The sequence below is a fragment of the Malurus melanocephalus genome, unplaced genomic scaffold, assembly GCF_030028575.1.
Source record: "Malurus melanocephalus ecotype Western Australia unplaced genomic scaffold, MMel_1.1 scaffold_218, whole genome shotgun sequence".
NCBI lineage: Eukaryota > Metazoa > Chordata > Aves > Passeriformes > Maluridae > Malurus > Malurus melanocephalus.
The window spans coordinates 73,979-101,945 of NW_026623450.1; the positions used below are offsets into that span (position 1 = coordinate 73,979).

The 27,967-nt window shown below is 41.2% G+C and overlaps 1 protein-coding gene across 7 annotated transcripts in view; it reads right to left on the reverse strand.

Annotated features, from left to right (window-relative positions):
• The window catches only part of SVIL (supervillin), a 98,717-nt gene that overhangs the window by 51,119 nt on the left and 19,631 nt on the right, over positions 1-27,967 (reverse strand). For all 7 annotated transcript variants that reach the window (XM_057374150.1, XM_057374152.1, XM_057374153.1 and 4 more), the window contains exons 2-6: positions 12,645-12,711; positions 7,511-7,602; positions 2,895-2,952; positions 2,620-2,771; positions 1,533-2,202 (exon numbers count right to left, since the gene is read on the reverse strand). In XM_057374150.1, coding sequence (XP_057230133.1) covers positions 1,533-2,202; positions 2,620-2,771; positions 2,895-2,952; positions 7,511-7,602; positions 12,645-12,711 — 1,039 coding nt within the window. The remainder of the gene's footprint in view (positions 1-1,532; positions 2,203-2,619; positions 2,772-2,894; positions 2,953-7,510; positions 7,603-12,644; positions 12,712-27,967) is intronic.

Here is a 27,967-nt window from a genome sequence, read left to right on the forward strand (position 1 = left end):
TGKGCTGTTGACCACRACTCTCTGGATGCAACTGTCCAACCAATTCCTCCTCTACCAGTCTATCCATATCTTTCAACTGACACAGAAGGATGTCTAGAAAGGGGGACAGTCTAGAAGGCCTTGCAGGAGCACAGACAGAGACATCTGTAGCCTTTCCATTGCCCAGTGATGTCACTCAAYCATACAAAGTAGTTTCCAGCATCCTCCTTTCCACCCTTTTTGAAGATGGGTGCAATGTTTCCCTTTTTCCARTCACTTGGGACTTCACCTGACTGCTCAAATATCATGGAGATGTATCAGCCAATTCCCTCAGGACTCTGGGATAAATCTCACTGGGTCCCATAGATTTATTTTTGTTTAGTTTCCTCAGGTACTCATGAACAYGATCTTTTCTTACAGTGGGAGGGACTTTGCTTCTTCCCTTCAATARGCCATATTGATGTATTTCCTTATTTTCTCACTTTCATACATCTGGGGATTGAGAGCTCTTGTGCTTAATGGAAAGCATAAATGGTTGAGTTTATACCAGTTACCTCAGTTTCTTAGACACAGTCAACACTGCTCAGAATTATGCATGTAAGCTTGAAATTAAGTCCTCATTTTAATTTACATCATTTTTAGTTGCAACATTTTAAGTTTTTACAGTTATTATTTTCTATTTATCCACCTACCTAGAAATGAAAGACCTACACTTCGAGAAAACCACACTTTTAAAAAATCCTTAGTCACTATAAGAATTAAAAAGCATTTCTACACTACATTGTGAAATTATAATGTAAAATTAATGAACACTATTTTTTTTCCCTTTTGGAACAATCTGGTTACCATTTTACTGTAGCAAATTTGTCAAATCTGAAGCAATCCAGCATRGAATTTCAACTCTCTCCTCTGCCCCTCCATGCACATTTCTGCCTGATATTATCTGAAAGATTGACTATCATAGGTCAAAAGGGTTTTTACACTTTCACATCAGGAAAACAAATCAACTATTATTTCAACTGACCCAAGACACTCTTCAGCTTTTAAGTCTGAAAACAATTTTATTTTGGCAGAAGTCATCATAAAGATATTCCATTCTTCATTGAGAAACAGCTTGCCTCTACTTGGAAGCTCCCAGCAAACAATTACAAGACACAGAAGAGAAAAAGTTAAAGACTTGCTCTAACAGGTTATTAAAAAAAGCAAAAAAAAAAAACCCAAACCCAAGCAGATTTAGGACCTCCTTCAATAACTCCTTCAATTTCTATTTTTTTGTTCTCCACTCAAAGGGCCTAATTTAGCAAAAATTCTATAAATATAAAGTGAAACCAGGGACATGGCTAATTAGAGAAATATATAGACACTTCCCTGTATCAGAATCACACTGAGATACAATAAGCCCAACTAATCCAGCTTGAGACATCCAAAGCAGCTAAACACATTCTTCAAGGGTAATAAATACATTCTCATGAATACTGCAGATACTGATGCAGGAGGTGATTAAGATRAAGGAATCAATCTACAGCAAAACAAAAAATACAAATCATGCTTACCTTTGTCTGCTGTTACTGTGCAAGGGCTGGTCATTCTGCAGGTGGGTCGGTGAGGCTGCCCGCTTTGGTGAAGAGAGGGACTCTCGGGGGGTTTGCTTTGGTGATATTGGCACTTCATTATAGCAGGAAGATTCTCGTTCAGAAATTGAAAGGGAGACAGAACTATCCAAAGTTGCTGAAGGGTCAGAAGCCTGTCTAATGGCACTGTCATCATCTGCTTTTCTAAAACTCTTTTCATTTGAGAGGTCACCTTTATCTTCATGGCTGGAGTACTCTTTGGAATCAGAAACCATGCTCTTTGATGCCTTTGCCTCAGTCCTGGACAAATAGAGGGTGCCATAGTCCTTGTTTTCATCATTTTGCCTTTCACTTTTCACTCCCTTTCTTTCCACGCTGTCGGGATCTTTCCTTGCCCGCGTATATCTGGATGAGTAGTCAGAATCCAAATCAGAATCAAGAGATAATCCATACTTTTCTGCCAGCTGCCGTCGCCTCTCGGCCTTGTACCTAGCTATTCTCTCTGCTTTTGACTCTAGTTCCTGGGCATCCATGTTTGCTGTACTGTACAAGGGCTCTGTATTACCTCCTGTGGTTTCTGACCGGTATCTGGATGACCGGGGCTGTTTCTCTACAGAAGAATCTGAAGTTTCCTCCTCTTCATTTGATCTTCCTGTCAAAAGCACAACATRTATGAGCAAGTTCTTCCCAAAACTCCAAGCCCTCCACCCACCACTCAAACTGAGTGAACTAAGAGGTTCGCATTTTCTTACAAATCAAAGTGACTGCACAGACACATGATATTTTTGCATTTTTGTCTCCAGAAGCACATAGAAACAATTAAGAAAAGTGTATTAGTAACAATCATTTAATAAGTAACAGTTCTCAAATCAAATTGTTATTTTAAAGCAATGAAGGTAATCAACCTTTTTCAAATAAGACAACTCCAGACTTAAAAGGAAAACTTTAAAAAACGAAGCAACCTGACAGAGTTATTCTGTAGAATTCTTCTCCAGGCACAGCGTAACTGATCGTGTGGCAAACATGAAGCAATTCAGCAGTGCCAGACTGACTGACAGGTGCTACTTACCTAAGTGGGGACTGTATGGGTCAGTTGCACGCATGTATCTTGGTGTATCTTCCTCTAGTAAACGGTGTGTGACTGATCCTGGGCAGTTTTGTAGAAGCATAGGTTGTGTATCATTTTCAATTCCCTCTAAGCGCCTAGCTATTCTTTCTTTTCTGAAAAATATGTGAAAAATGTGAAAACAGGCAGCTTGAAGATTCGAGGGGAGAGTTTCTATGAGGAGGTAACAAAACAAGCTGTGTGTTTTGTTTTACAGGCCAAAGATCTTTTCCTTTTACCTTTTCATTTCCAAAAAATCTCGGTTGTTGGGTTCAAAGAGTTTTCTTAATTCTGAAACTGAGACAACAAAAGATTATGTAATTAATGAAARAGTAAGTTACAGAAACTTGTTAAAATGCTTTAGCATCAAAAGGAACAGTCAAATAAAGTTCAGAGGTTTGAAATAGCTTTTGTCAGGAAATGAGCATTTTCCTCTTGTTTTCCTAGTTTATTAAGGTTGTGTTGTCAAAAGTGCATTAGGCACATAGGTGTGATCACCAAGCAGTCCTCCCCTCCAGGTTTTTCCAGGATGATCTCAAATCTGCTATGCCATCCATCCTAGCAGTTTTCAGGATCTAGTATATCCAGGACAAGTTGTATTTTGATTAGCTGAGGTCAAGCTTACATACTCTAGTAACCCATTTCAAAGCCAAGCAGTATGGAAATTCTGCATATATGTCTGCTCAAAGGTCAGGGACTGACTATGTTAAAAGGGAAGCAGTGACCCCTATTCCTTACTTTCCTTCACACCCTTATATTGATCAAATCCCAAGAATCCCAGTGACTCACTGCTGAAGTGAAAATTACCGTGCACCATCATGATATTCCTGCATGGTTAATCACTTTCTACTTTGCTAGCTTTCCCTTCCAGTTTCAACAGGACAGTTTCTGTCCCTTCCCCTGCACTCTCTGCTGGTGTCCAGTGCCACAGCCCATGAGGCAGTAGTGAGCTGAGAGGATGCACGATGGATGAAGCAATCCCTAATTTTACACACACACATGTGCACATGCAAACCAGTGGAGCAGTGAGCACTGCACAAATAGGTGTGGAGTGACTTCTTACCAGCAGGAAGAGAAACAGTCCAAGCTGTCAAGGGGAGCAGTGGGCTGGGCTGGGGRTGTGCCTATCACACAGACATGCACATCCACAAACCCCCCGTACTGCTGCCTTGGCAAACATGTGGTGCTGAAAGCTGTGTGTGCCTATTCTGAGCCAATGCACCTCTGGGGTTCTAACCCTATTGACCCAGGGATCAAAAGTTAAAGCAAGCCAAAGTCTGCACTTGCCAAATTGGCCAGAGATTGCCATCAGAAACACCTGATGAGTCAGGAGTGTCTAGTAGACATTGTTCCACTGCACAGGTAAATATATCAGCTTTTTTTTTTCTTGATACCAGACTTCATTGCTCTAGATACTTAGAAGATAAACATTATTGAAACACCRCCCTTTTAAAGGTCAGATGCACCTTTTCTCCCTTCCCTCTCCTGCAAGAACATTCACACATGGCTTGGTCAGGGTTCCAGCTCAGCTGACTCATCCAGGAAGTTTGCTGCAGTCAATACCAACCCTCACACCTCACAGATACTATTGACAYTGACTGTCATTTCAACCTCACATGCTGAAAAGCCAGAAAGTAGGACAACAGATAAAATGTGTAGGGTCAGCAAGAATGAACACATTCTGATCCTGAACCAACACCAACGCAAAGATGAGCCCTGATGTTGTGTTTTCACAGACTTTCCTCTCAATGCRTGAACWGTTTCCACTGCAGCCCTGCCTACTYRAGCTGTACTGGGAGTGGAACTGTATTAAGCAAAGAACTCACMCAACTGAAASCAGCCTTCATTTCAGATCCACAACAAAGGAAATGGTTTCTCATAAATACTTTGCTCTCACCTCCTCAAATCTGCTTCTGTTTAATTATGTTCCATCAACTATTGTTTTTCAGTTTTTCTGTTCCATCTGTTGGCTGTGTGTACACAACATGGTCAAAACAAAATCCTTGTCTGTCTTCAGAAAAGTCAAAGGCTCAGAGCTCACAGTCAGTAAAACCATATTCTACCCAAATCYTGATCCTTTTTCATCCCTAGTCACCTATTTATACAGTCACCAAAACCATCATCAGGGAACAGGTCTTTTACACAGCTTCAGTAAAGCTCTAAAGCATACCTTTGTTTATTAGCAAAAGTCTTCTTTCCCCCCACCCCCAGAAAAGGAAACTTGACTTTAATTTTTCCACACAAAACAAATGTGGAACATCCAAAGAACTCCCAAAGCATTAGYTCAACACCCTCTTGCTATATGCTAGCTGAAGTTCCAGAGAGTCTACCACCACTTCRCAGACCTAAAAAGAGCACTGGTCTCATGAAAAATGTCTCCAACACCTTCCCAAACAACATGGGACAAAAATAGCATGGGACTACTCTATGCTGCCTTACACTTTTTCCAAGCTTGAGATTACAGAAGTAATTTCAGCTAGGTCTGAACTTCTGCAGTTTTTTTGTGAAAGCAGTTACAGCAATATTCTTCTTTTGGTGAGGTGGGAAAAAGAAGCACAAGTAAAATAAAATCAAAAKAAGATAAAATGCTGGAAATATTCTACTTTAGTGGTTTCTTTTTGATGAATTAAATATTTTACTTCAATACATGAAAACCAGTTGGAGACATTTCACTCCCAAGGATACTGRCTGGCCCTTGCAAACTTAGGTGATCAGGTTTCTCATTTTTTAAGCTTGCAATTTGAATATGTTGGTGCCACTTCCCATCTGTTCACGGGATGTTTTCCCATGTGACCATCACAAACAACACCATGTTGCTAAAGAACAGCAACACTTCTATCTAAAAGGTAGCACAAAGATCTCACTCAGCACACAAGAAAAGACTAAGAAGCTTAAAATAATTAATTTCACAGTAAAAGCTCCTTATCTAGATTACTTCATGGCAACACACTTATTAAGCACTGTTGGTCAGTTGAGGGCAAGAGAAAGAACAGCCATATATATTTTTTAAAAACCCCTTAAATTAATAAAACTCCTTATACTTCTTATAGAAATATATACTCCTAGAAATCTTTCAGAAACCTGCTACAGAGTATAAATGTGTTTATGCTGAAAGCCCCTGCAGAGGGGACSTGGGAATGAAGTGGCAGCCATGTGACAGCAGTTTTCTTTTCACAGTGCAGAAGCTGTAAAAACTCAAACCAGCCTTCCAAAAGTTCATACTAAAGGAGTGAGAATGTACATTTGTGAAGCCTGGATAGACATGGATGAAAAGGTTCCCTACCAGAGGATTAATTTCTCAGAGATGGTAAAATAACCATTGCAACACAGGTACATACATTTTCATTTAGAGGAAAATTTAACACAATAGCAAAGTCTACCAGCCTCATTCCCACTTCCTCCTCTCCACAACTGGAAATGTGATGGCCTTAAAACTAGGCTGGAGAAGCATTTCTCTTCTGTTTATGCCAGCAAAGGTGTATTGACATGTTCAGTCAGTTCACTGCAGTTCACTGCAGGCCTCATTTCAGTCTGTATCAGTTGAAAAATAAACACATTCTTTCAATCTCTCAACATATACAAATCTGGATCAAAGTTAGACTCTAGAAAGGACAAATAACCTGGATTTTCAAAAAGCTCTTGACTTCAAGTAGTGCCCTCAGAATGAAACCAAAAGCTCCAACTGCTGTTTCTTAAGTCCAGTACACACCAAATACGATGCCTTTATTATGAGAATTTTTTTTTTTTTTTTAATAGAAACATCCTGGAATAGAAATCAGTTCACCGAGAGGCGATTTACAGATAAGGTTTCTCAAGTGAAGGCTCAAATTAACTTGCTGGCCACCTGATTGTAAGGCTAAGTGTAAGGAATAATGAGGGACAGTAATGCATTATTACTGTCTGGTGCTCTCAGAAAGTCTGCATTGTATAAATGCATATCACTCTATTCCATCAATTTGCCAACAAAGCCTCCTTCTGAACATCTGTAATGATTATATTTAAAAGCAAGCATTTAAATATTATACTGGAACAAGTGCTTCTTTCTAGAGGAACTCTTTAACAAATAGTATTAAAAGAGCAAGCCAGTTCCTTCACATTTGGGATTAGTTAATTTAACCTTGTAGCTTGTCTGAAAATGAAATCATCAGAACATACACAGACACAATTTTAATCAAAGTTCTGAGGTCSACAACATCCTTGACTGAAGGGAACATCTTTGTACCAGTTGTACATAGTCCTTCAGTCAAATGTCACCCTTTACAGGTCAAGCACATTGTGATTTTCTCTAAATAATTCAAGAGAATTGAATTCTTGCCTCTACCTCAACTGTGTCAAATGATAAAGATGGAACTGCTGTTTTTTTCAGAAGTTATTCAGACTAAGATAGAAGTTTAGAACAAAAAACACCCCAAACTGAACCCCATRTGTACTGCAAGCCCTTTAGCATGCAAGACAAAAATTAAAGAGCAGTCGGTCATGCAAGAACAGTGACTCTACCAACCAGCAAAGGGGGTCTTGAAAGAGTTAAGACTTTTAACAAGTCAAGTAAATACTTTTGAATGCAGGATTAATCTAATTGTACAAAGAAACTCCTGAATTTTGATTTTGAACTACTAACATATTGAAACCAGGCAAACAAAGCTGAACTTTATAAAGCAGGGATGCAGCAAGGCCATGTAAAAGAGCGTTGTGGTTCATCCCTTTCATCCTTCATGCATACTTCACAGGGAAAAGAAAACTCATTTACAAAACATCTGTGCCTAAGTGATTTTAACTGTGCCTTGTGCTTGTGTAGACTAAACTTCCCRTGCTGTTAAATTACCACTTGTGTTCGTGCAGTGTCTCCCTTACCTACCTTTTGGAAGTACTGCTAAGAGATTAGCATCAATATCCTTTGTGCTGTTCGCAAGTTCTTCCTTATCTTCAAACGAGAACTCCTTCTGAAAACTAAAAGCAACATCTGTTTTACAGAACTGTGGGTGTCTCTGCTACAAATCAAATAAACCCAAGACACAACCAATTTACTGCAGGATAGTTTAACAGAGATACCAAAGTAAATATTTTCCATAAGAATGAGCTAAGAAATACCCCAAGAAACTCAGAAAGCCAAACCTAACATAATTTGAAACTTGTTTGGAACTGACAGTGGCACATTTTTGCATTAAATTACTGACTGGAGACAGCCTTCAAAATGCTCAACTAAGCAATTACATTTAAAATAATCTATATTGAATGGTTCTTCATAAATATTAAAACATATGTCATCAAATGCAGTACGGCATGTACACGCCACCTAAAAGCTTTCTGCACGACTACCCTATTGTYGTTACTGCACTGTTCTCTGGATCTYACACAGTTTATAATAAGCTAATATGAGTGTCAGGCCATGAATTTTATACCATGTCTTTTCAAAACAGGAAAAATGCCCATTTAGATGAAATAAAATATTTCTTTAAATATCYTCATTAAATATACAAAATTTAACTGCAAAATGCAGATGTCATCATGGTCTAAAGTAATATTAACTCTTTACAGAGACTTTTTTGGAGGAGGTGTTCCTCCTTGTACGCAAGGCTTTTTGTCTTCAATTTTTAAAAATACAGAGCTGAGTACTGTATTCTGCCATTATGACTTCTAAACTATCCCAGCTGGKCCTAAGAAAACTTACAATGGTCCTAAAACCTTTAAAAAACTGTGTAGACAGGYRTAGCAGATACAAATCCTCACAGTGRTCCCAGGTTCTTMATTTTGTCACTGTTGTGATGYGTCAYTTGATTTAACATCATTCTSATAAGAAAAACCACACAGTCCTACTGTTGGAAAATCCTTCCTTAGGACGGACTTTAAATGGCTTTTTTTTTTCTCAAGTGTATGAATTCTGTACTCACTACTTCCAAAGAACAATTCTCATCGGAAAGAGTTTTAGCATATATTGAATAATAACATTTTTCATAAGTATTTGCTTCTTTATTGTCTATAAATAAMATTCCTTTTTAAGATATTGAGGGGAAGAATAAAACCCTTGAAATGACAATGAAGAAACTGGGCTGTGCCACAACCAGGCAAAATGCCACCTGCTGCAAATTGTCTCCAACAACTGCACTTAGAGAAATTATTCCAGGTACTGCCAAGAAAAGCAGTGTTAGCCACTACAAAAAATAGCAAATAGAAGATGAAGAGCTGCAATAAGCTGTCCATTAGAGAGAACTATGTATCCTTACAGGGCAAACACACTGTAATTGAACTGAACAAAGATCAAAACACAATGAAAAAATAGCACACAGCAGCCACAAGCAAATGGATCCATGTGTCATCTGAGACTGGGCAGAGCCTCAGACAGCCAACCACGTGTTTCTCTGTGCCTAATCCCACACTGCCAACACTTGTAATTCCTACTGTCTCACAACATGTTATTTTCTTATAGACACACCTTCTGGAGAACCACGGATGGAGGGACACYCAGTTCCCATTTGAAAGCAGTTTCTACTCCTTTTAGATGAGGATGAGTTTGAAAAACACAAATAATATTGGCCTAAAGCTATAGACCAACCYCAAACTATTCTGCCAAATGAACTTAATTACCTAAGATAAAAGTGCTGAAGGATCCAGCTCATGACTTTTGGATACCTGGGCTTTATTTAGCAGTATCTCCACTTGCTTCCATAATGCCTGGGACAGTGCAGCACCTTAAGTCTCCTTAAACAAGGGACTTGGTACAGAAAAGCTTTCACTCAAACAGCAAAATCCTTGTTTCAATTAACTGKGCATAAACACCACCATAATGCCTAATTCCTACATAAATTTCCAAGGGTAAAATCATGGAATCAGGACTGGCACCAGCCTGCTGGTTCTAAAAACAACTGTATTATTGGATTGCTTGTAAACTAGTTACATTCTCCTGCTCCTCCCCCCAGGGAGTTCCAGGGACTTTGAAGGCACAGGTCCTTTAAACCTGTTTAAATGTCTTTCACTGGGTTTSTATCCATTTGTTCTCCTGCCAGTGTTGTCATTTACCTTACTTATTTTTCTTAASAGAGGTTATCTATATGTACTCAGCTTCTTCAAGACAGGCTCTGCATCTCATTGATCATCTGCTAAAATGATCTCTGCTTATTCCAGCCTTAAGGAATCTTTTTTTTGTGTATGGTGACCAGAACTGGGTAGTCTTGATTCCAGATTTGAGTATTATCAGTATCTTAYGAAAATAGGATTTTTAATAGAGAAAGCATTATTATGTGACTAGCTCACTGAATGCTGGGATCTACAACACATTTGGCTTTTTACAGATACATTATATTGGTTGCTCAATCCTGCATGAGAAACTTAATATGCAAAGGCTTTGCTTTCATCAGCTGCAAGTGACAGAAAAATTTATCAGCCCCCAATGCCCAACTGTGCACTTAGTATTATTACATTACATCCTTTTTCTATTACTCCTCAAGGTCATCCAGTTCTTCCTGTATGTGAGYTCCCTCCTGCTTTGTACAGAGGGTGGCTTGCAACCTTTGCTCACTGGCAGTTTTCATTAAAATTCCTTAAATAACCACAAACTTCCTAAGCTTAACCCTCGCTGCACTACACAGAATCACAGGTTATCTGCTTTGTGAAATTTCCTTCATGGTTTCCCTTATGCTCTCATTTTCCATTTCCTTCTGGACAGACTGTCAACCTTTACTGCTTATTTTTAAAAGAGTAACCATTTTCATATACTATTTTATCCAAAGTCTAGAGTTTTATCTCTTCAGAGGCTTTTTTTGCTCTCTTTTGCTAAGCTGTAGGTGGACTTGCTTGTTTTAAATATTTGGACATGGGAAAAACAAAGTATTTTGATCCAATGTGTAATTACATTGCTTTCCCATGCACAGAGGACTCAGACACCACTGCTCTGAAGATGACAGAGTCAAGCCAAACAATTGAGTATTTATAGACACATACATCAAATTAGTTCTAAAAATGAAAGCAGGCATATTTAGGACATGYCACAGTGTTCAATAAGAACATTCATTAGGAATCTAAATTGAGTTGAAATGATGTTACAGCACTTCCAAATAGGAAAAAAAAAATCAGGAGGCTACTCATCACCRCTTTTAAAYRTTTTAAAAAATAAACTTKTAAGTAATTCCCTAACAAGACATCCCTTTTTCCTCAAAGGGATTTATCCAGACATTTCCCTGCTTTATTAGCTTCTCTGTTGGAAGAGCAGTCGAAGCATCAATTCAGTTGCTTAAGCAGAGTCAGACAGACTTGGATTGCCAARTGTATTGTACCTTCAAACTCATCCAAAACCCTCTTCTAGAAATACCACAACTACATCTAGTCATGCTGTAAATTTAGGTGCAGATTGTTTGCAGCAGCACAATGAATTTCTGCACTTAAGAGCTAGGCTATGCACACTTATTATTAAAATAATTAGGGAATACATGGGTTTCTCTAACTAAATGAAAAAAAAAGAAGTTTGCAAGAAATTTTTCTCAAAGTCCCTGTTAAATCTAGACACTGAAAGAGGAAGTTCTTGTCCTTTCCTTGTCTGAAATATAGACTGTGATCATGGTTCATGAAATGCAATCAAAAGCATGAAGCCCCACCAGTTTGTTTCATACAGGATTTGTTTGTGGCTTGGCCTCAGGTTCCCAAAAAACTCATTATACTCTCCAAAGTTCAGGAATCCAGATGATTCCTGCTAAAAGACAGGCGACAATGTTTCACAATGTCAATAGTTTTTTTTTTAAAAAACAATGTATAATGTAGCATTAGCAGAGTACTTGACAATCTCAGTAGTTACACTGTTCTGGCAACCTCCAAAATAAGTGTGAGCTGCACTCTGTACATCAGGGATTCCAGGCTGAAAACTTCAACTGCTGCAGCAGCAGCATACGGTTTCTAAATAGCTGTCCCACTAACCTAGTTACATGCCCAAAAGCAACCAGAAGTTTGATCCAAATGCCACTGGTAACACTGACCTGCCATCCCAATTAAAGCTATGGCCTATACTGAGGTTTTATGATTGAAATACAAAATCTACTTGTACACCTGCCAGCTGCGTGCTTGGTATTCACTTTCTCTTCCTTTACCTGCAGGAGCATTTCCTTCCCTGACTCTCATGCAAAAGGTCCATTTTACACTCACGCCCTTCCCTACTACTTTCACTGCCACTTTCCCCTGGCTGCTTTCACAGCACAACGTGTCCTGCACACATATGCACCTCTCTGCAGGACCTGAGAAACACCACAGCAGGGAGCCAGGTGAGCTGTAGGAGGGTGCACTGACTGGAAAGAAGCTTTCAAACATGAGCCTGTGCTCCTACAGCACCTGTGGCAGGTGAATTCCTGAGCCAATGGAACCTCTGGCTGCTGGGGCAAGGGTCTGTCCCCATCTCCTGACCTCTCTGTGCTGTTATGAATGAGGCCAGCAGGCACAAAAAATAACAAAAAGCAGCTGGAGAAAGGATGGGAAGAGAGAAGGAATGTGACCTGTCATCTTGCTTAACTGTTTAATTGCATCTCCTCACTGCTGTGCCCTAAGAGTGCAGACAAGGAGGCAGCACAGCCCTGTACAGAAGCAACACCACCTGCCCATTCCTCTGCAGTGTCCCCCTTTTCTCTGTGCCCCAGATTGCTCCCTGCAAGGATGTGCAATTAACTCCTCCACTGCAGCCTCCTGCTTTTACAGACAGGTAAGTGTTCCAGGCTGCTCACACTGATTGTCTGTACTCTGTCCATGCCATGCAAGGAAAAAGGGGCACTGCAACAGCAGGAGGCTCAGGGCACTGTGGGACTTTTCCTTTAGCAACGTCAGCTATAAATTTTAACATTATTTAAGAGGCAGTTGGTGTTTTCAACACTTCAGAGCATCTGCTCTAAGCAAAAGCTTGGTCCTGTGAGAGGACAAATAATCACATTTCCTGACTAAAGAATAAATGTGGATTCAAACAGTGATGGGAAGTTACTCCAACCAGTCATCTTCACTGAGCAAGAAAACCCGGACCTTACCTTAATGCTCTCTTCCTTAGAATCAATCGTGAAGGCTTAAATCTGATTGAGTTTCCTTTGGCAAAATCTGTGAAAGAGAAAAAAAAAAAAACCACACAATTGTGAGAATGCTGGAATAAATGGGGAACTTTTGGTAAACTAGGTTATAGTTTCCAATCACAGCCTTTTTCCCCTGCAAAAGACTGTGCAGAGGCCTTCTTTCTAGGCAAAGGAGCACCATGTCCAAGWTGGTGATAAACCAAAGCCTTGCAAAAATGAGTACTGACAGAAGACATKCCAAAAGCATCAACACTTCATGGAAATGCCATGTTCTAATAATATTTGGGGTGTAGCATTGCAGCCTGGGCTGATCATTTAAACTCACTGTTTGACAACTTGTAAAATGGGCAGGGGACATGTTTATGAAGCACTCTGCAAATGAGAATTGCTGCAAGCAGCAAGAGGCTTCTTGGCTGCAGCCTGGCAATGCTATAAAAACTGCATATTCACTGCAGAAGCCAAGAGTTGTCCAGCTGAGGATCTGTTGGAACAGTATTACACCATCCATGACAGAAATATTTCTGAAGATTGCCTACTGTTTGGAAGCTCCCATTTTTTTGTGAATAGCCTTACAACATGCATTTCACAGAGGAACATGTTTACACTGAGAGCAAAACTGTGTCAGATGCAGCCTTATGTTCAGAAAGCAKGCACTGCAAAGCTTCCAGGTTCCCAAAACTGTGAACCACAACAAGCAATGGGCAATCTCCTCACCCTCTCCCTGACCAAACTTTTCCATTTCTGCAATCAAGTGCATCACCAGAGGGTTTAATGATGACCAGTGGAAGGGAGAGCAGTGCTCCAAGCACCCTCCCCCTCCATCTCCTGGGATGCAATCAGGAGAACTCAGAGCACTGCCAGCCAGGGAGCAGGTCCTGCTCTGTGACTGCTGTGCAAAACACATGGAGCTACTGATGCCTTACTCCCAATGAAAAACTGCCTTCCATCCCCATCTGTATTAAATCTACTACCCAAGACCCTAAATTAATAAACAGCTGGTCTCTGATATGGCAATAATTTTATTTTTCAAAGACAGACCCAGACTTACAATTCAAATGCAGCTTTACTCCTCTTACACTACCTCAGAGCTCAGATTTAACTATTCAAAGAAGATCTAACTGCAAAAATTTTTTTTTTTCCTTTTGCACAGTGTTTTAAGTCCAGGTAGAATGTATTTTTGCAGAAAAGGTTTAATGAAACTTATTATAGCTGACAATATGGCTCTTAATTTCGAGAATGTACATTTTACCTATGCCCTTCAAAGCTTTTTATCCTCTTCAATTTCTTCTGCCACCTCTACAGGTATAAAGATTGAAAAAAGGTAAAAAAAAAGTAACAGAAAGAAAGATGATTTTAACACTTGATAAAGAAGCTTAAAATGTGCAAAAAGGCATTTTTAGGCATCTGCCAAAAGTCARTGCAGATTTCAAGCAGCTTTGCTAACAGCATTCTTCAACTTTAATAGACAACTTTTTCCTGTTTTTGTTAACATTCATTTTCTCTTTCCATTAAATGGAGATTAACCCACACAGATTACACAGAAACATCTTGTTAGATCAAAACAGAATATTATAAGGAAAACAGAGTGAATGGTATATAAACCATTATATTTTATACTACAACATTAAAAAGAATACTCTGAGCCATACAGATCCTCTAAAAAGGCCAGATTTACTTTGAGAAGACTCTGCACTAACTTCCAAAGCCCAGCTCAGTATCAGCTTAGCTAATCAGAACCAGGCACATCTTAGATTTATAGCTGTTCTAACAGGATACAACCCATCCTAGAATTTTTGGCGCTGGAACAGCTGTCCACCATGAAAACCACAAGCAGACCACAGGGAAATTCTGCCTAGCCCGGCCAAAAGCGGGGAGGGAATGTGAGAACGGAAGAAAGCAGCCTGCACTGCTTCYCTGGGAGCAGGGAGGGAGAAGRGCTGCTGAGGGGGCACATCAGCCCCTTTGGCTGCTGCCACCCCTTAAACACACCCAGCAACATTCACACATACCACATCTATAATGCCTCAAAATCATCTTAAAACTCTGCTGTGCTTCACAGGGGYGAGCTCCAATCTTCCCCCACACCCCAAACACAGAAAAACTTAGCAGATAATTAAATTCCATTACACGGTTTTGATATTTTATGCATKTCCTCCTGTTCAAATCAAACACCATGCGGGGGGATTAAAGTCCAATAAAACTAACTTGCCACAATATGGAAGTCTTAAATACACAGGAGGAAAAGTAAAACAACTCTGCATCTAAAACAATAAATATGCCACAAAAGAAACATCAGTTTAGCAGAGTCTTATTCAATGGTTAATTTAAAGACAAAAAAACCTACCCTCACAGTACTTAATAGACAGAAGGAAAATAAYTGCAACAGCATTTTGTTCTGTTTTTTTACTGAAGAATTCTAAACATCATATTGTAGCAATTTTAAATATTTTTATTTTAAATTAAAAGTATATTTATTGAAGTGTAAATCAGACTTGCTCACAAGTTTAACCATTTGTTCAGTCAAGTTCCCCTCCCTCTTAGGTACAAACTACCCGATAAAACCACTAACCATAATTTAATATACAGGAAATTTAAAATGCAGAATCTAAAAGGAAAAAGTAGATGCAACCTTCCAGTGTTACTTAGTATATTTAAAGGCCCTAAGTCGGTGGCATGCTAAGCTAATTAAAAGATCCATCTAATCGGATCTCTCAAAAGTGTCCTTTAGGAAATAACAAAATAGCCTAGGTGACTAACTGCATACTGATTGCTAAAGTGCCTAATGCAGCTGCAGGAGAGCCAGTCAAACAATATTTACACATGCACACATATATACAAGAGATTAAACACACACAAACTGCATTTTCCTTTATCTGCCTGGAACTCTTACCTTGCTCCTCAGAGAATTTAACATTTCCCAAATAGCTGGAGATCCAAGGATTTCTGAACATGGTTGCACAAAACAAAGGATTCGGCAAAGAGAAACTACAATAGCAGCTAATTCTCAAGCAGCCACAGCCCTTAGGCCTGTCTTRGCAATATCGTGTAGAGATTTTTCATAGCACAGGACTGGAGCTGTCAGGCTATCGCGTCCCAGGGAGTACAGTAAATGCATAGCAATAGGCTGCAAGCCGGAGCAGCTCAAGCCAGTAATCAGATTACAAACAGAAATTAGGCACATGAATGCTAAAACAGACTGGGCAATGGTGATTGGGAGATTTATAATATTACCACTTCAAAGATCCAGCCAAATCACACATTATATTCCTGCAAAACGAGTGCAGAACTCCTAAATCCTCATATTAAGAAACAAAACCMAAAAAACAACAACAAAAGAAAAAACGCCAAGAAGAGGAATAATTCCTTCATATCTCTAATCAGGATAAACTGCAGTGCTTATTTAAGAAAAACATCACCCAGGCTGCCAAAAAATGGACTCTGATAATCATAGCATTATGCTTAATTTTTTGCCTAACTATTAGTTGGAACATTTAAAACAGACAAGATTTATGGATAACATATGAGCAAAATTACTGGTGGGGGTAGGGATTTTAGAACAGACACCACAGCTCCAAATATTTTAATTCGAGACAGAAGGTGAAAAGTTGCACAAAAGTACTGTCTAGCTACCTTTTTTTTTTTTTTTCCCCATTAAGATTTGATGGATTTTGGATTGAAGAGTTGGAACCCTTTTAGTTAACTTTGAATGTCTGGAAATATTTGTTCGCAATGGTGCAATAACCCCTGCTCAGCCGCCCACACTGAACTACCTGACGGTCTAACACAGACACAAAGAAGCATTAAATACGTGASTGAACCAGGTCCATGCACTTAACCCCACCCCAACAAACAGGGAAGTCTATCAGCTTCTCTCCAACAGATGTCTTCTCTTCCCAAAGATTTCAACTATTATCAGTATTACAGGCTGAGAGAGTTGGGGTGGTTTAGCCTGGAGAAGGCTCCAAGGAGACCTTAAAGCACCTTCCAGTAGCTAAAGTGGGCTACAAATCAGGAAAAGGACTTTGCAAGGACYTGTAGATAGGACAAGGGGTAAYGGCTTCAAGCTGAAGAGGGGTAGGTTTAGATATTAGGAAAAAATTCTTTACTGTGAGAGTGATGAGGCCCTGGAATGGGCTGCCCAAAGAGGTTGTRGATGCCYCATCCCTGGAAGTGTTTAAAGCCAGGGTGGAAGCTGGTCTGGTGCAGGGTGTCCCTGGCAGGGGGGTTAGAATRAGATGATYTTTAAGGTCCCTTYCATTCCAAACCATTCTATGAATAGAAAACTCAGCACAGGACTGGGGTTGTCAGGACCATGAAAAGGTGGGCTAGAAACACAAGAAGCTGAAGCTCTTGACTGCTCTCACCTGTTTTTGTGATGCCTRGTACAAAAGAACCCTGATCTGTGCTGGGAACCTCAGTGTACAGACAAGATATGAGCAATGACGCTGTGGAAGAGACTGCTTAACCACAAGTGAAAAATACACTCCAACAAAAACCTGTTAATGGCTGTTGGCTCATCATGAARTTGTATTTAGCCTATCCAGGTCATCAAAACACTGTTTTTCATACTAACAAGTTATTGCAATGGACAGAAGAACATGCATTTCATCTTGTCTAATGCACCTGGTATTTGTTTTAATCTATTTATTTTAAAAAACATAAATAATATTGAGGTCACCCTAATCAAAGCACCTTTCCTTAGCTGATCTTTCAACAGTCCAGAACTCTCCGGAACAAAAGTCACCCAACACAAGAAACAAGGCCTTGATGCTTTTGACTCACCAAGCAACAGTCTCTGTTCAGCAGTATTTTTTTCTTTGCCTGTAACCTTGATACCTCTCATGTTTAATTCCAACCACTCCCAGCACTACCAACAAACACAAATCAACACTGCTGTGCACTCTTGACCAGCTGTGAAGGCCTCCATGTACTTGAGCCTAATATACACAAAAAAATGTAATCTGTTGATGCTAGCCCAGATTTGCAATTAACCCAAAAATCTAGTGCTTTATAGCCTAGGCATAAGTGCAGGTGTGCTTAAAACACAAAAACAAGATGGGGCAGAACTGACGAAGCAGCTGCTGGTAACAGCTAATGGGGAAATCCTGGGCCAGTATATGAGTTGSTGCAGCAACAAGAGACACCACATTCTGAAAAAAAAAACCCTTCTTTCTCCACCCTGCTTGTGTGAAGACTTTACTTGATCTTGTGAATAGAGGTATTATTATTTGGAGCATTTTTAGGCACCTGTAACCCCTCTGGTACACACTAAGGGAAGTTTGTCATAAAGTGCAGGTAAACACCATTCATTTGATAAATTTGGTGTCTGCAATYTTTAGCAAGGCTGAAGGAGAAGTTAGACTTGACAGCTGAGCTGACACAATAACTCAAGGCTGCCAAGAAAGACAGTCCCACCTGTGGTTCCCTCTGCTGCAGGACCTCTGCTAGGTCCTGCTCCCCCAGTGACCCAGCCTGATGGCTGAACTGGTAGYAAACATTCCCTTTTATTTTTACTGGGTATGCTTTTCAGGAGGTGCTAGAAGAAAGAAAAAGGCACAGATCTTATGATCAGGAAAGAGATCAACCCTTCTGGCTAACAAAAGAGGTGAGTCCAGCTCAAATGCCACCCACCTGCCTGGCAATGTCCAGGGAAGAAATATCTGTGATAGGCTTTGATGCAAACAGGACTCCTTTTCCTATTATATACAGCTGGCAGGTCAAGAACCCAGGGGCTACCTCATGGGACTACTGAGAATTTTTATGGAGGGAAGTAAAATATTCAATAAAAACATGTCTATCAAGTTCTCCACAAAAACACCTAGAGCTTGGCTTCAAGATCCCTTAAGTTGGAAGGTGATCACCAGCCATTGTTCTGTGCACAGTAGCTATGATGTAACATTAATGTCGCTGCTGTTAATATTGAAACTGTGCTGCTGTGCAGAATCTCTGATCTCAGAGTTCATCCAACATCGATTCAAGATCAAGGCTATGTGCCAGCACTGCTTTCAATATTAAAACTCCTAAAGTTGAGATTCTGGAGCCTTAGGGTGTTACACCAATGGTATGCACTTCACACAGATCATTGTGAATATTTAACTGTAGGTAACTGACCGCTTCTGTCCCTCCTTTCCAGCAAAAAGATTTCAAGAGAAGTCTGTGTGCTGTCCACAGCTTTGGAAGGGGACAAAAACAGGGTGCAAACACAGTAAATCAGCAGAGCCAAGCAATGGTTAAAGAAAAGAAGTCTTRGATTTAGCATTTTGCTGCTTGTTTGAAAACAGCAGGTTTAAGACCAATTTTCTTCAGAAGAAGAGAAACGCATCTCCAAATACCTGATGAAGAAAAGAGGAAGAGCAGTTTGTCCTTCAAAAACGACCCAGTCTCCAGGACCTACAAGTGTGCTCAGCCAAACWATGTTATCAAGGCTGTGTTACAAATCGGTAGTAATGTTCTTGTCCCACTCTGCCATCATTAATTCTTGAGCATTAGCAGCCTCCAACATAAGCAAACAAAGAGAGAACAACAGTTCAGCCGTCAGAAAGGGGGGCRGCCCAGTGGGAAGCTAAGTTTGCAGTCATCTGGGCTGGGAGCTCGAGGTTAAGCATGTATACATTTCAAATCTGAGACTGCTCATGAAAGACCAGCTGGCAGTTGAACGTTGCTCTGAAGCTTCCCACAGGAAGAGGAGGAAAATATCTTCCTTTTGTCTGGCAGAACTAATAGCTCTAATCAAAGCTGGAGTTTAAACGACTTGCAAAACRGTTCCCAACTTAAAGGGCTGCCGGCCCCAAAGCACTGAGGAGTTATGAACCGGGTCCCACTAAAACCAGGCCTTTTTTCCTTCTGAATTTTGATCACTTACARATTTATATTTAGAAGTGTTCCTCTRTGATAAGGAGAARTAGATACTTTGTTGTGACTTGCAGTTATCATAAAAGCAAAAATCAAAGAAGCCCATGACRGCTGTTTGAAGAAAACCTAAAAATAAAATAAAATATTGAAGAAATCAACAATGCAGAGGAAAGAAAACCCACAGTGACTGCAGTGAAACTGTCTGCAAATATGCTCGTTAGGTAAACAGTAATCTGAGGACCACAGAAAACTGAGATGATCTGTATAAATGAAATGATGAAATCATAATTTCATCCATTCTTCATGGGTAGAGATCTAAAGGAGCTAGTGAATTTTATTCAACTGCTCTTCTGGCCAAGGTGAGCACCCTTGGAATAGCTAGTGCCAGGATGAGAGATGATCACAGCTCAAAATGAGCTGTGCCAGGATGGGAGATGCTGTGTATGACTGCAGGAATGACATGAGGGTCAGCACACTGGGCTAAAGCARACCACTCTTTTCCATCAGCCCACCTGACCTCCCCTCCCAGGCTGCAGGTTTCTTGCCMACCCCACACCACCCTGTCAGCTCCTGGCACTCAGTCATAGCTTTCCAAGCAAAAGTGGAAAAGCACTCCCTTTTCTTATTTCCCCTTCCTCCCACTCTCCAGTGATTTCTRTCAAGTTGTTCAAAGAAATAAGTYAGCCCAAAGCTGAARGACAGGTTGAAAATCTCCCAGAAGATTACTTCAGTAATCAGTAATTCAGTACTTCAGTAGTGCAATCACTTAACATCTCAAGTCATGTCCAAGTACAGATTCAGGGTTGGCCATGGCAGTCAGGTTTGTCTTCTCCATCCAAATCCCATGCATGTGGGTAAGTGGTAATTTCTCATTTTTTAAATGGAGGCCATTTGTATGAACTTTAAAAATAGGATAGAGTTTCCTGACGTGGTGTCATCACTCCAGCAGAAAACAAATGTATCCTTTCCAAATAATGGAAAAAGATTTATGTTTAGACAGTGATTGCGTTTTGGACAAGTCTTCAGTTAAACTTCAGCACTGTGTTGTTTTTATAGTGTACTTTAAAACAGGTCATATACAAAGAGATGAAAAAAGCTGATTAGTGAGATTTATAAAAGAGACTCAGGTTTATAGTACAAAATGTGTTGAAAGAATATGGATGGTCTTTCTGTACTAGCTATTTAGAAATGTGCTCTGGGAAAAGGAAAAACAACAGGTATTTTTGTATCCACACTATAATTCCCCTTCCAATCTCCAGATTAATATTTCAGATTTCACTCAACTCATTAATTTCGGCAATTAATTACTCCTAAAAGGAGATTTTGGTACCTTTCAATTTTGCAGCGCATTTTCAGAAAAAGAACATGAATCATGCCCCCTAACATCCCTACATCTCATATCACCATTTGCAAAATTGTATGGCAAGGCTGTAGCATAATAAAAGATGTCCAAGGTTTTCCTCTTTATGAGTAGGATGGGTCTAGGGGAGCTCCTTCAAGGAAGTTCAAAGGCCACACGCCCTTTTCTCAAGTGGTAATCAGATGTATCAGTGGGGCACATTACACAGATTCAATCAGACCTCCTGAAGCRCTAACAGAAGATGTCCGGTGTGAACATGGCCATCTGTGGACTGAGCCAATGGTTGGAAAGGAGGATATGGCAGGAACTCATTTCCCAGCCATACACACCATCTAAATCATTGAACAGCCCAAGGACTTTGGGGAGACATGGGGTTTTTACCCAGGAAACCAACACTGGAGAGCATTTCTCAYCACAGCTCTCTGTGAAGCTGCTACAGCTCAGACCATGAGGGCACAGGGGTTGTCACAGCTCTGTGGACATCCTTTACCAGAGTCATGAAGCATCAGGTCCTCCTTTGCTGCTGCAGGGAACGTGAGCTTTGCTGCTGGGAGGGCTTAAACTGCTGGTAGGAGTCTGTCTGTAAAACTTGTGTCCTTCAAACCAGCAGCCAGGGTTTCCAGGATGGGTCTCCCCATCTTCTGGCCTCTGGTGTCTGCAGGCAGTACGAGGCTGTGTCCTTGCCTGGAGCAGAAAGTGGCCCCATGAAGTTAAGTGACACAAAAATCCCTGCCACACTACTGAGTGTTCTCCCRGCTGCTCTTGAAAACCTCTGCACTGCTACCTCTGCATGCGTGTAAAAGCCCAATAAGGGAGCAGAGAGAGGCATGCATACCCCAGGGAAGAATTTATAACAAAGTTCTTCAGCTCTCCATGATAGTCATCTAAGGAAAATACCAATTTTGTTTACCACTGTGAAGTGACATTTAACAGGCCACATCCTATCCCTGCATACTTACCTGAAATAAAACTTTTCAAGCCTCAGGCACACAGCAACCTTGCAGACAAGAAATCCATGACCCCATGGAACAGCTCTCGTCCAGTTTATGGCATGTTGCAGCACTTTCTCAGAATATTAAATATTTATTAAAAGAAATAAAGAAAAAATGTGTGCTTTATTCAAGAGCTGATGGTCAAGGTAGGACAGCTCAACTACAAGTATTGTCACTGAAAATAGTGTCACTATGAAAAAAGCACGTGTACCAGGCTTAATTTGCAACCAGCATGGCTAAGCAAAAATTAATGAGGAAAGAAARTCTGACCCAGTGATGCTGCAGTTCTGGAGTCTGTTCTCTAGAGAGCAGGTTTAAATTCATGGCAGCTATGTTTGTTTTTTTTTTTCTCTTTACTGCCCTCATTCCCTCCCAAGGCCCCTGCAAAAATGACCAATGTTCCTAATGCTAAAGGGGTACCACTTACTAATAGGAAGTTAATCACAAATCAGATCTGAAGAGCCATCTCAGAGCTGCCTAGGAAAGTTTGCATAGCATCTTCTTGTCTAAATCTATGGAGATTATACTAAAGGAAAAACATAAATACTTTTTTTAMGGCTTCTTCCATGTGAAAGTCAGTTTTTATGAGGTGGGTATGAAGCAACCTAGCTTAGTCTTGGTCCGTATACAACCAGTGGGTGCCAATATTCCCCTTCTTCTGGGAGGAAGAGAATTGCTTTAGCTGGTAAAAATCAGTTTTCCAATAAAGGGCATAAAACTGCATAGTAAGAGAGGAGAAACAAGCCCCAAAGTAAAAAAAAAAAAAAAAAAATTAGTTCGTCTTACTCTGTGGTATTTCTCTGAAAGCAGGCAGCACAAGGAGTGAAAACATTTCCCAGCAAAGGCCCCCAGAAAGTGTTTCACTATATGGACTGACAGCGTGAACTGGCGCCYTAAGGTTATAACCCAGCACATCAAAAGAGTACTAACATGAAGACAAAAGGATTTCCCTTTTTAAAGCCATCTCTGGCATACCCGTGCTGTTCGCCAGGCAGGGCGCGGTGTGTGAGCCGCCTCAGCAGCCGCAGCCGCTCCCAGCGCCGCTGTGCTGGGTCGCATCTCCCGGGGTGTGCGCTGGATCCGTTCTGTGCTGCGCGGCTCCCGCAGCATGTTCCRTCCCCAGCACGGCCGCACAGCTTGCCTAATAAGGCCACGTGTGAGTTGACTGGCTGGCTCATAGGTCAGCCCGTGTTTACCTTGCGGCCGGCAGCAGCCGCAGCTCCCGGCCCTCCTCCGCTCCGCTCCGCTCCAGCCCCGCTCCCGGCTCAGAGCGCGGCTTACAGCCGCTCACAGCTCAGGGACACGCTTTGCTTTCACCACGGGCAGCGCCAAAATGCCGGAGTTCAGGTACAGGTGCCGCCGCGGCACATTGTGGGACCACTAGACTGAGAAAATAATCAGGTTTCTCACAGCGTGGATTGCTCGAAAGTAGGGCAGCGGTGTGGGTACGAACAGCCACCTGCGCAGCTCCAAGGCAGCAGACAGGTACTTGTCAAACACCTGAACCAAGGGAACTAGATGAAAGCAAGCTAGAGATACTCATTTGAGCACTACTATTTAATTATTTATTGCTCTTGATCAGTTACGGCGAGATTCACTGCAATTCAGACAGATGGCTTCAAAAGTAATGATTTACCCTCCCCAAAAATAGTTATCTGGCCAAATTAAAAAATGCTTCTTCTATGCTGCTTCCCTTGTGATTCAGTCTATTTTCTCCTTTACAGCTCTCCTAAGGCAACTTCAAGACGCTGAATTTGGATACTGTCCTATTCTCATTCCCAGCAGTCTGTGAGGAAAGCCAGGAGCCCGCTGTGCAGTTAAAGCTGGCAGAGGAGAGCACACGGGTCACCTCCTGCCACAGCACTGCCACCACACTCCAGCGAGGGGCCACTCACAGTGGCTTGTCCCTTCAGGTCAGTCCAGACAGTGCATTTCCATCCTTCATCAAAACCACCTTGTAAGGTTTAATACCACCTAATACTACCAGATCTAATGATGCATTTATCACACGATCCAGCTGGAAAACTCGAGCACAGGGAGTAACTAAGCTATGATTATCACCCCACTGAAGTAACCAAACTACCACAATTACGTCCTGCTCCTGCTATGAACCTGAGCTTCACACTAGTATAATTAAAAGAGAATATATGGCCCATTCACTCGTAAAATAGTGCATGTTAAAAAGCAGCTGACACTTTTTGAGCTTAGCCATTATCATTTTGGGCTGAAGCTGTGCCCAGATGCTCACACAGATCCTGACTCCAAATTGCTGACTTTCTGCTCAAAGTCTATTCTCACCCAAAATATGCTTCACTTACACAAAGAAGGCCAGTCAGACGTGATTACACAAAGGTAAGTCCCAAAATAAGCTAACTCACTTTGTGTCCAATTTGCTTAGATCAGCAGCACAGGATGCTCTCATGAATATCAATAATGAATGCTGGAGGAAACAAAACAACACACACGGAATGAGGAGAACTGCTGTGTGTGCATTAGACCTGTTCCTTTTAGGAATAAATCAAGATAGCCCTGAACTATGAAAGTCAGTCACACTTCACAGACATTTCATAGACTGGGACAAAAGAAAAAGCTATTGGACTTGCACTACTTGCTAGAGGAAATGGGTTTACTTGTTTGTTTCAAGTCTCTCAGAATACACACTGACAAATCCARACCCAGGGGAACACTACTTCTCTTGGCTAAAAAGGAGAATCTCAATAAACTTAGGCACATCCGGAGGAGAGCAGTCTGACACCCTCACAGGTGACTGCTTATTTGACACCAGTTAATTCAGGACTGTTTGTGTAACTGCACACGAGCAAAGGCTTTCAAATGCTTTTATGCTTTCACAGTTTTAATTTTAAATGGGATATAATGTTACAGCTGACTTTTCTCCATTTTAAAACTCCCATTTTCCATCTTTGCTCACAGACRTCATGAATTCCAAGACAGGCTTCAGGAAGGAATTTTGGAAATACAGCAGTAACTCCTTCCCCATGCTAAAGATGGGGGGAAAGTAGAATTATTATTTTTAAAAAACCTGTATTCTGAATATTTTAAATGCAAAAGGACACCTAAGTGGTAGGAAAGTCGCCCTCCTGAAGAAGCCTGCTCAGGACAAAGCACAGTTACTGTACTCAGTTAAACCTGACTGGTACAGAGCTCGAGAGTAAAGTTCTCATTGAATTCTTCAARAACAGGTTAGAAAAGCAATTTCAGCAAAATCTATGCATATCAAAGGTGATGCTGAAGGAACAGAATAATGGCTCACATAAGACCTCTGCTTAAATCAAGGCTGAAGAATATTTTCCACACTCAATCCCCCAAGCAGGGCACCTCCTCCAGTGACCTTACAGGAATCAACTGCCACCCCAGCCTTCAGTCACAAGAGAGGAAACACATCCACCATGTAATCACCAGCTATGTGCTGCAGGCACACACTCACTGAGAGCACAGATGGGGTTTCAGTGAGGTAACCGGGAGTTGTTCCCTCTCACCATACAGATGGTCAGGTCAAGCTCAAAAGTAAAGCATCAAGACTTTGTTGAAATGAAATGAAGGGAGCAGAGAAAACAGCCAGCAAATGAAAGAACAAGGGTAATTGCTTGAGGAGCTAAGAGGTTTGTTATAGTCCAGCTTCCCAGAGACACCTGATGAACACAGAGAGAACAGCCCCCAAGGCTGGTGCAGTATTGATGCCCATTTGACAGCTGGGAAGGAGCACTCAGCCACACCACAGCTTTTACTGACACATGGAGGAGCTCAGCTGTGTTTGTCCCAAAATTCATCTTCCCAAGACCAGAACYACCATTCCCAGCTCTACTCCTTCTAGTCCCCCAGCTCTCATCCTTGCCAAGCCCTCAYTTCTGATTTTATTTCTGCTGCCTTTTGGGTATTTCCACCCTACTCCCGTATCCCATCCTATGAGTAATCCCGCTGCATTTCTATTCTATTCTTCTGTTTCCAAATGTATTTCCACTTCTCCCCTGACTCTTCTKCAGCTCCAACTGCAGTTTCTCCCATTAGAGAACCAGTCTCCTCACTGGCTCTCTTAACCCATTTCACTCCATCTCTCCACAAATCTGGCCACCTTTCTGAGAAGGGTGGTTTTTTTTTTTCCTTCTTCAGGAGATTTCAGTAAAGATCTGTCCAATCTAACACACTTTATTAGGAGAAAACTGATCATGGGAAACTAAGGGGGTCTATTAGTGGGAGCTGAGCCAACTCAGTGCGCAAAGTTTAACTTCAGCAGCACACTATGGGGCGGGCCAACAACCAGAAGGTCATAGTGTAAGCATGCTGATACTCTTGGGCATTTTTTTTTTCTTGCAGGTGAATTCCCTTCATCAGTCAACTTGTTTGTCCCATGAATAGCATCAAAGGAATGCTGGGCTGTTTGAAGAAAAGGCACTAAGCATGTGTAATGGAAAGAGACATCCCTTAAAAGAGAGAAAAGACAGGCAGCTTGAACAAATTAAGAGYTGGAAAGAATGGACTCCCTCGATGTCTGGATGGCCATTGGTTATTACAGTAATACACCAGCARCCAGTCACAGAAAGGGTGCTGGACTAGGTCCTTGCAAGGCAAAAGGAAAATACCTTGCCTTGCAAGGTGTTTGTCTAAAATTGAGGCAAAACCAATGCTGAGGAACAGTGGATAACCATCAAAATCACACATATGCACAGTACAGTGCTTCCTAGCACAGTGACACACAGCCCTGGGCCAGGTGATGCTGCAGAATGCTCAGTCCCCAGGGCCCTGTCACGTGTGAAGACAGCCCAGTGCTCAGCTGATGCTCAGCTGCCACAGCAGCACAGAGCTCAGGAGGGGCTGCAAAACCCAGCAGGGAAATGGGGGAAGTTCTGCAGCAAGTATTCTCTSTGCCACCCAYACCACAYTGTCYCYAAACCCAGGACCTTGCAGTTCTCAGGAGAAATGWGATGTTKYGAGCCTTGGGGAATTTTGGGGTACAGAGATGCTAAGAARTTTCATTRTTAAATGCCCCATCATCCTCACAGGCACCATAAAGGCTGGAGCCCCATTTGTGATTCAAGCAATGAAAGGCAGCTGTTCATGAGCTTCAGCACCTTGACAGAGCATGAGCTTGACAGACACACAAGGAAATTCATGCACCAAGTTTATTGTCAGCACAGTGTCCTGCCCACAGAGTCTACAGAAAAGTATTCTTATGGCATGAAGACAGTCCTCCTTCCCACAGCAGAGAGCCTCTGGGACCCACTTGGGGACTTCATTTCAGCCCACCAGCACTACTGGCATATTTACTTTTAAGTTCTATATCTACATTCCAAAGGCTTTTAAAGTCCAAGCAAGATGCTTGTTTTCCTCGTTGCTTTTCTATACCTGGCCTRATTTTTAAGTGTTAATGGAAAAACTGAATAAAATACAGCAGTAGAGGAGTTAAGTAATGCAGTAGATTCTCTAAATGATTTAACAATTTGTATTGCAGTTGAGCATATACATAGATTGCTTTGACTTAAAAAAATCAAGTTCATAAATAGTCAAGCAAACAGAAAAAAAAGGCTCAGTGAAGGCTACATTTTAGGACACTCGGACTATCTTGTAAATATGCTGTTTGCCAGTGGCTGTAAGTCAGACTGCAGCAGTATTTSAGACTGCCATGGAAAGTATGCCTGCATTGAAACCCAGAACAAGAAACTTTAAATTCCTGACAGCATGTGGCCATGCATGAGATCACTGTGAAAWGCTGCAGCATTTTCTCGAGCTCTTTATTTTTGTTTCCTGAGAAGTTTGAAACCATAAGCAGCAGCTTATACCCAAAGTCTACATGTAAAGTCAGCACAGACTGGAGTGAGTCCAGGAGTTGCATTAGTTCACAGTATGCAGGAAAAGAACAAAATCCTMTCCAAGGAGATCCAGAGCACTAGAAAGCTATTTAATGAAGGCTGAATAAAACYAGAGGACTGCTCTAGTGAGGACACTATGTAGGGATTTTACATGGAAAGCATAATTTAATTTTTACAGTCGAATTCTCACCTTTTTCCCTCAAGACTATGTGTGCATATTTGTGAAAGTATCCTATTAAACAATTKGGCATGTGT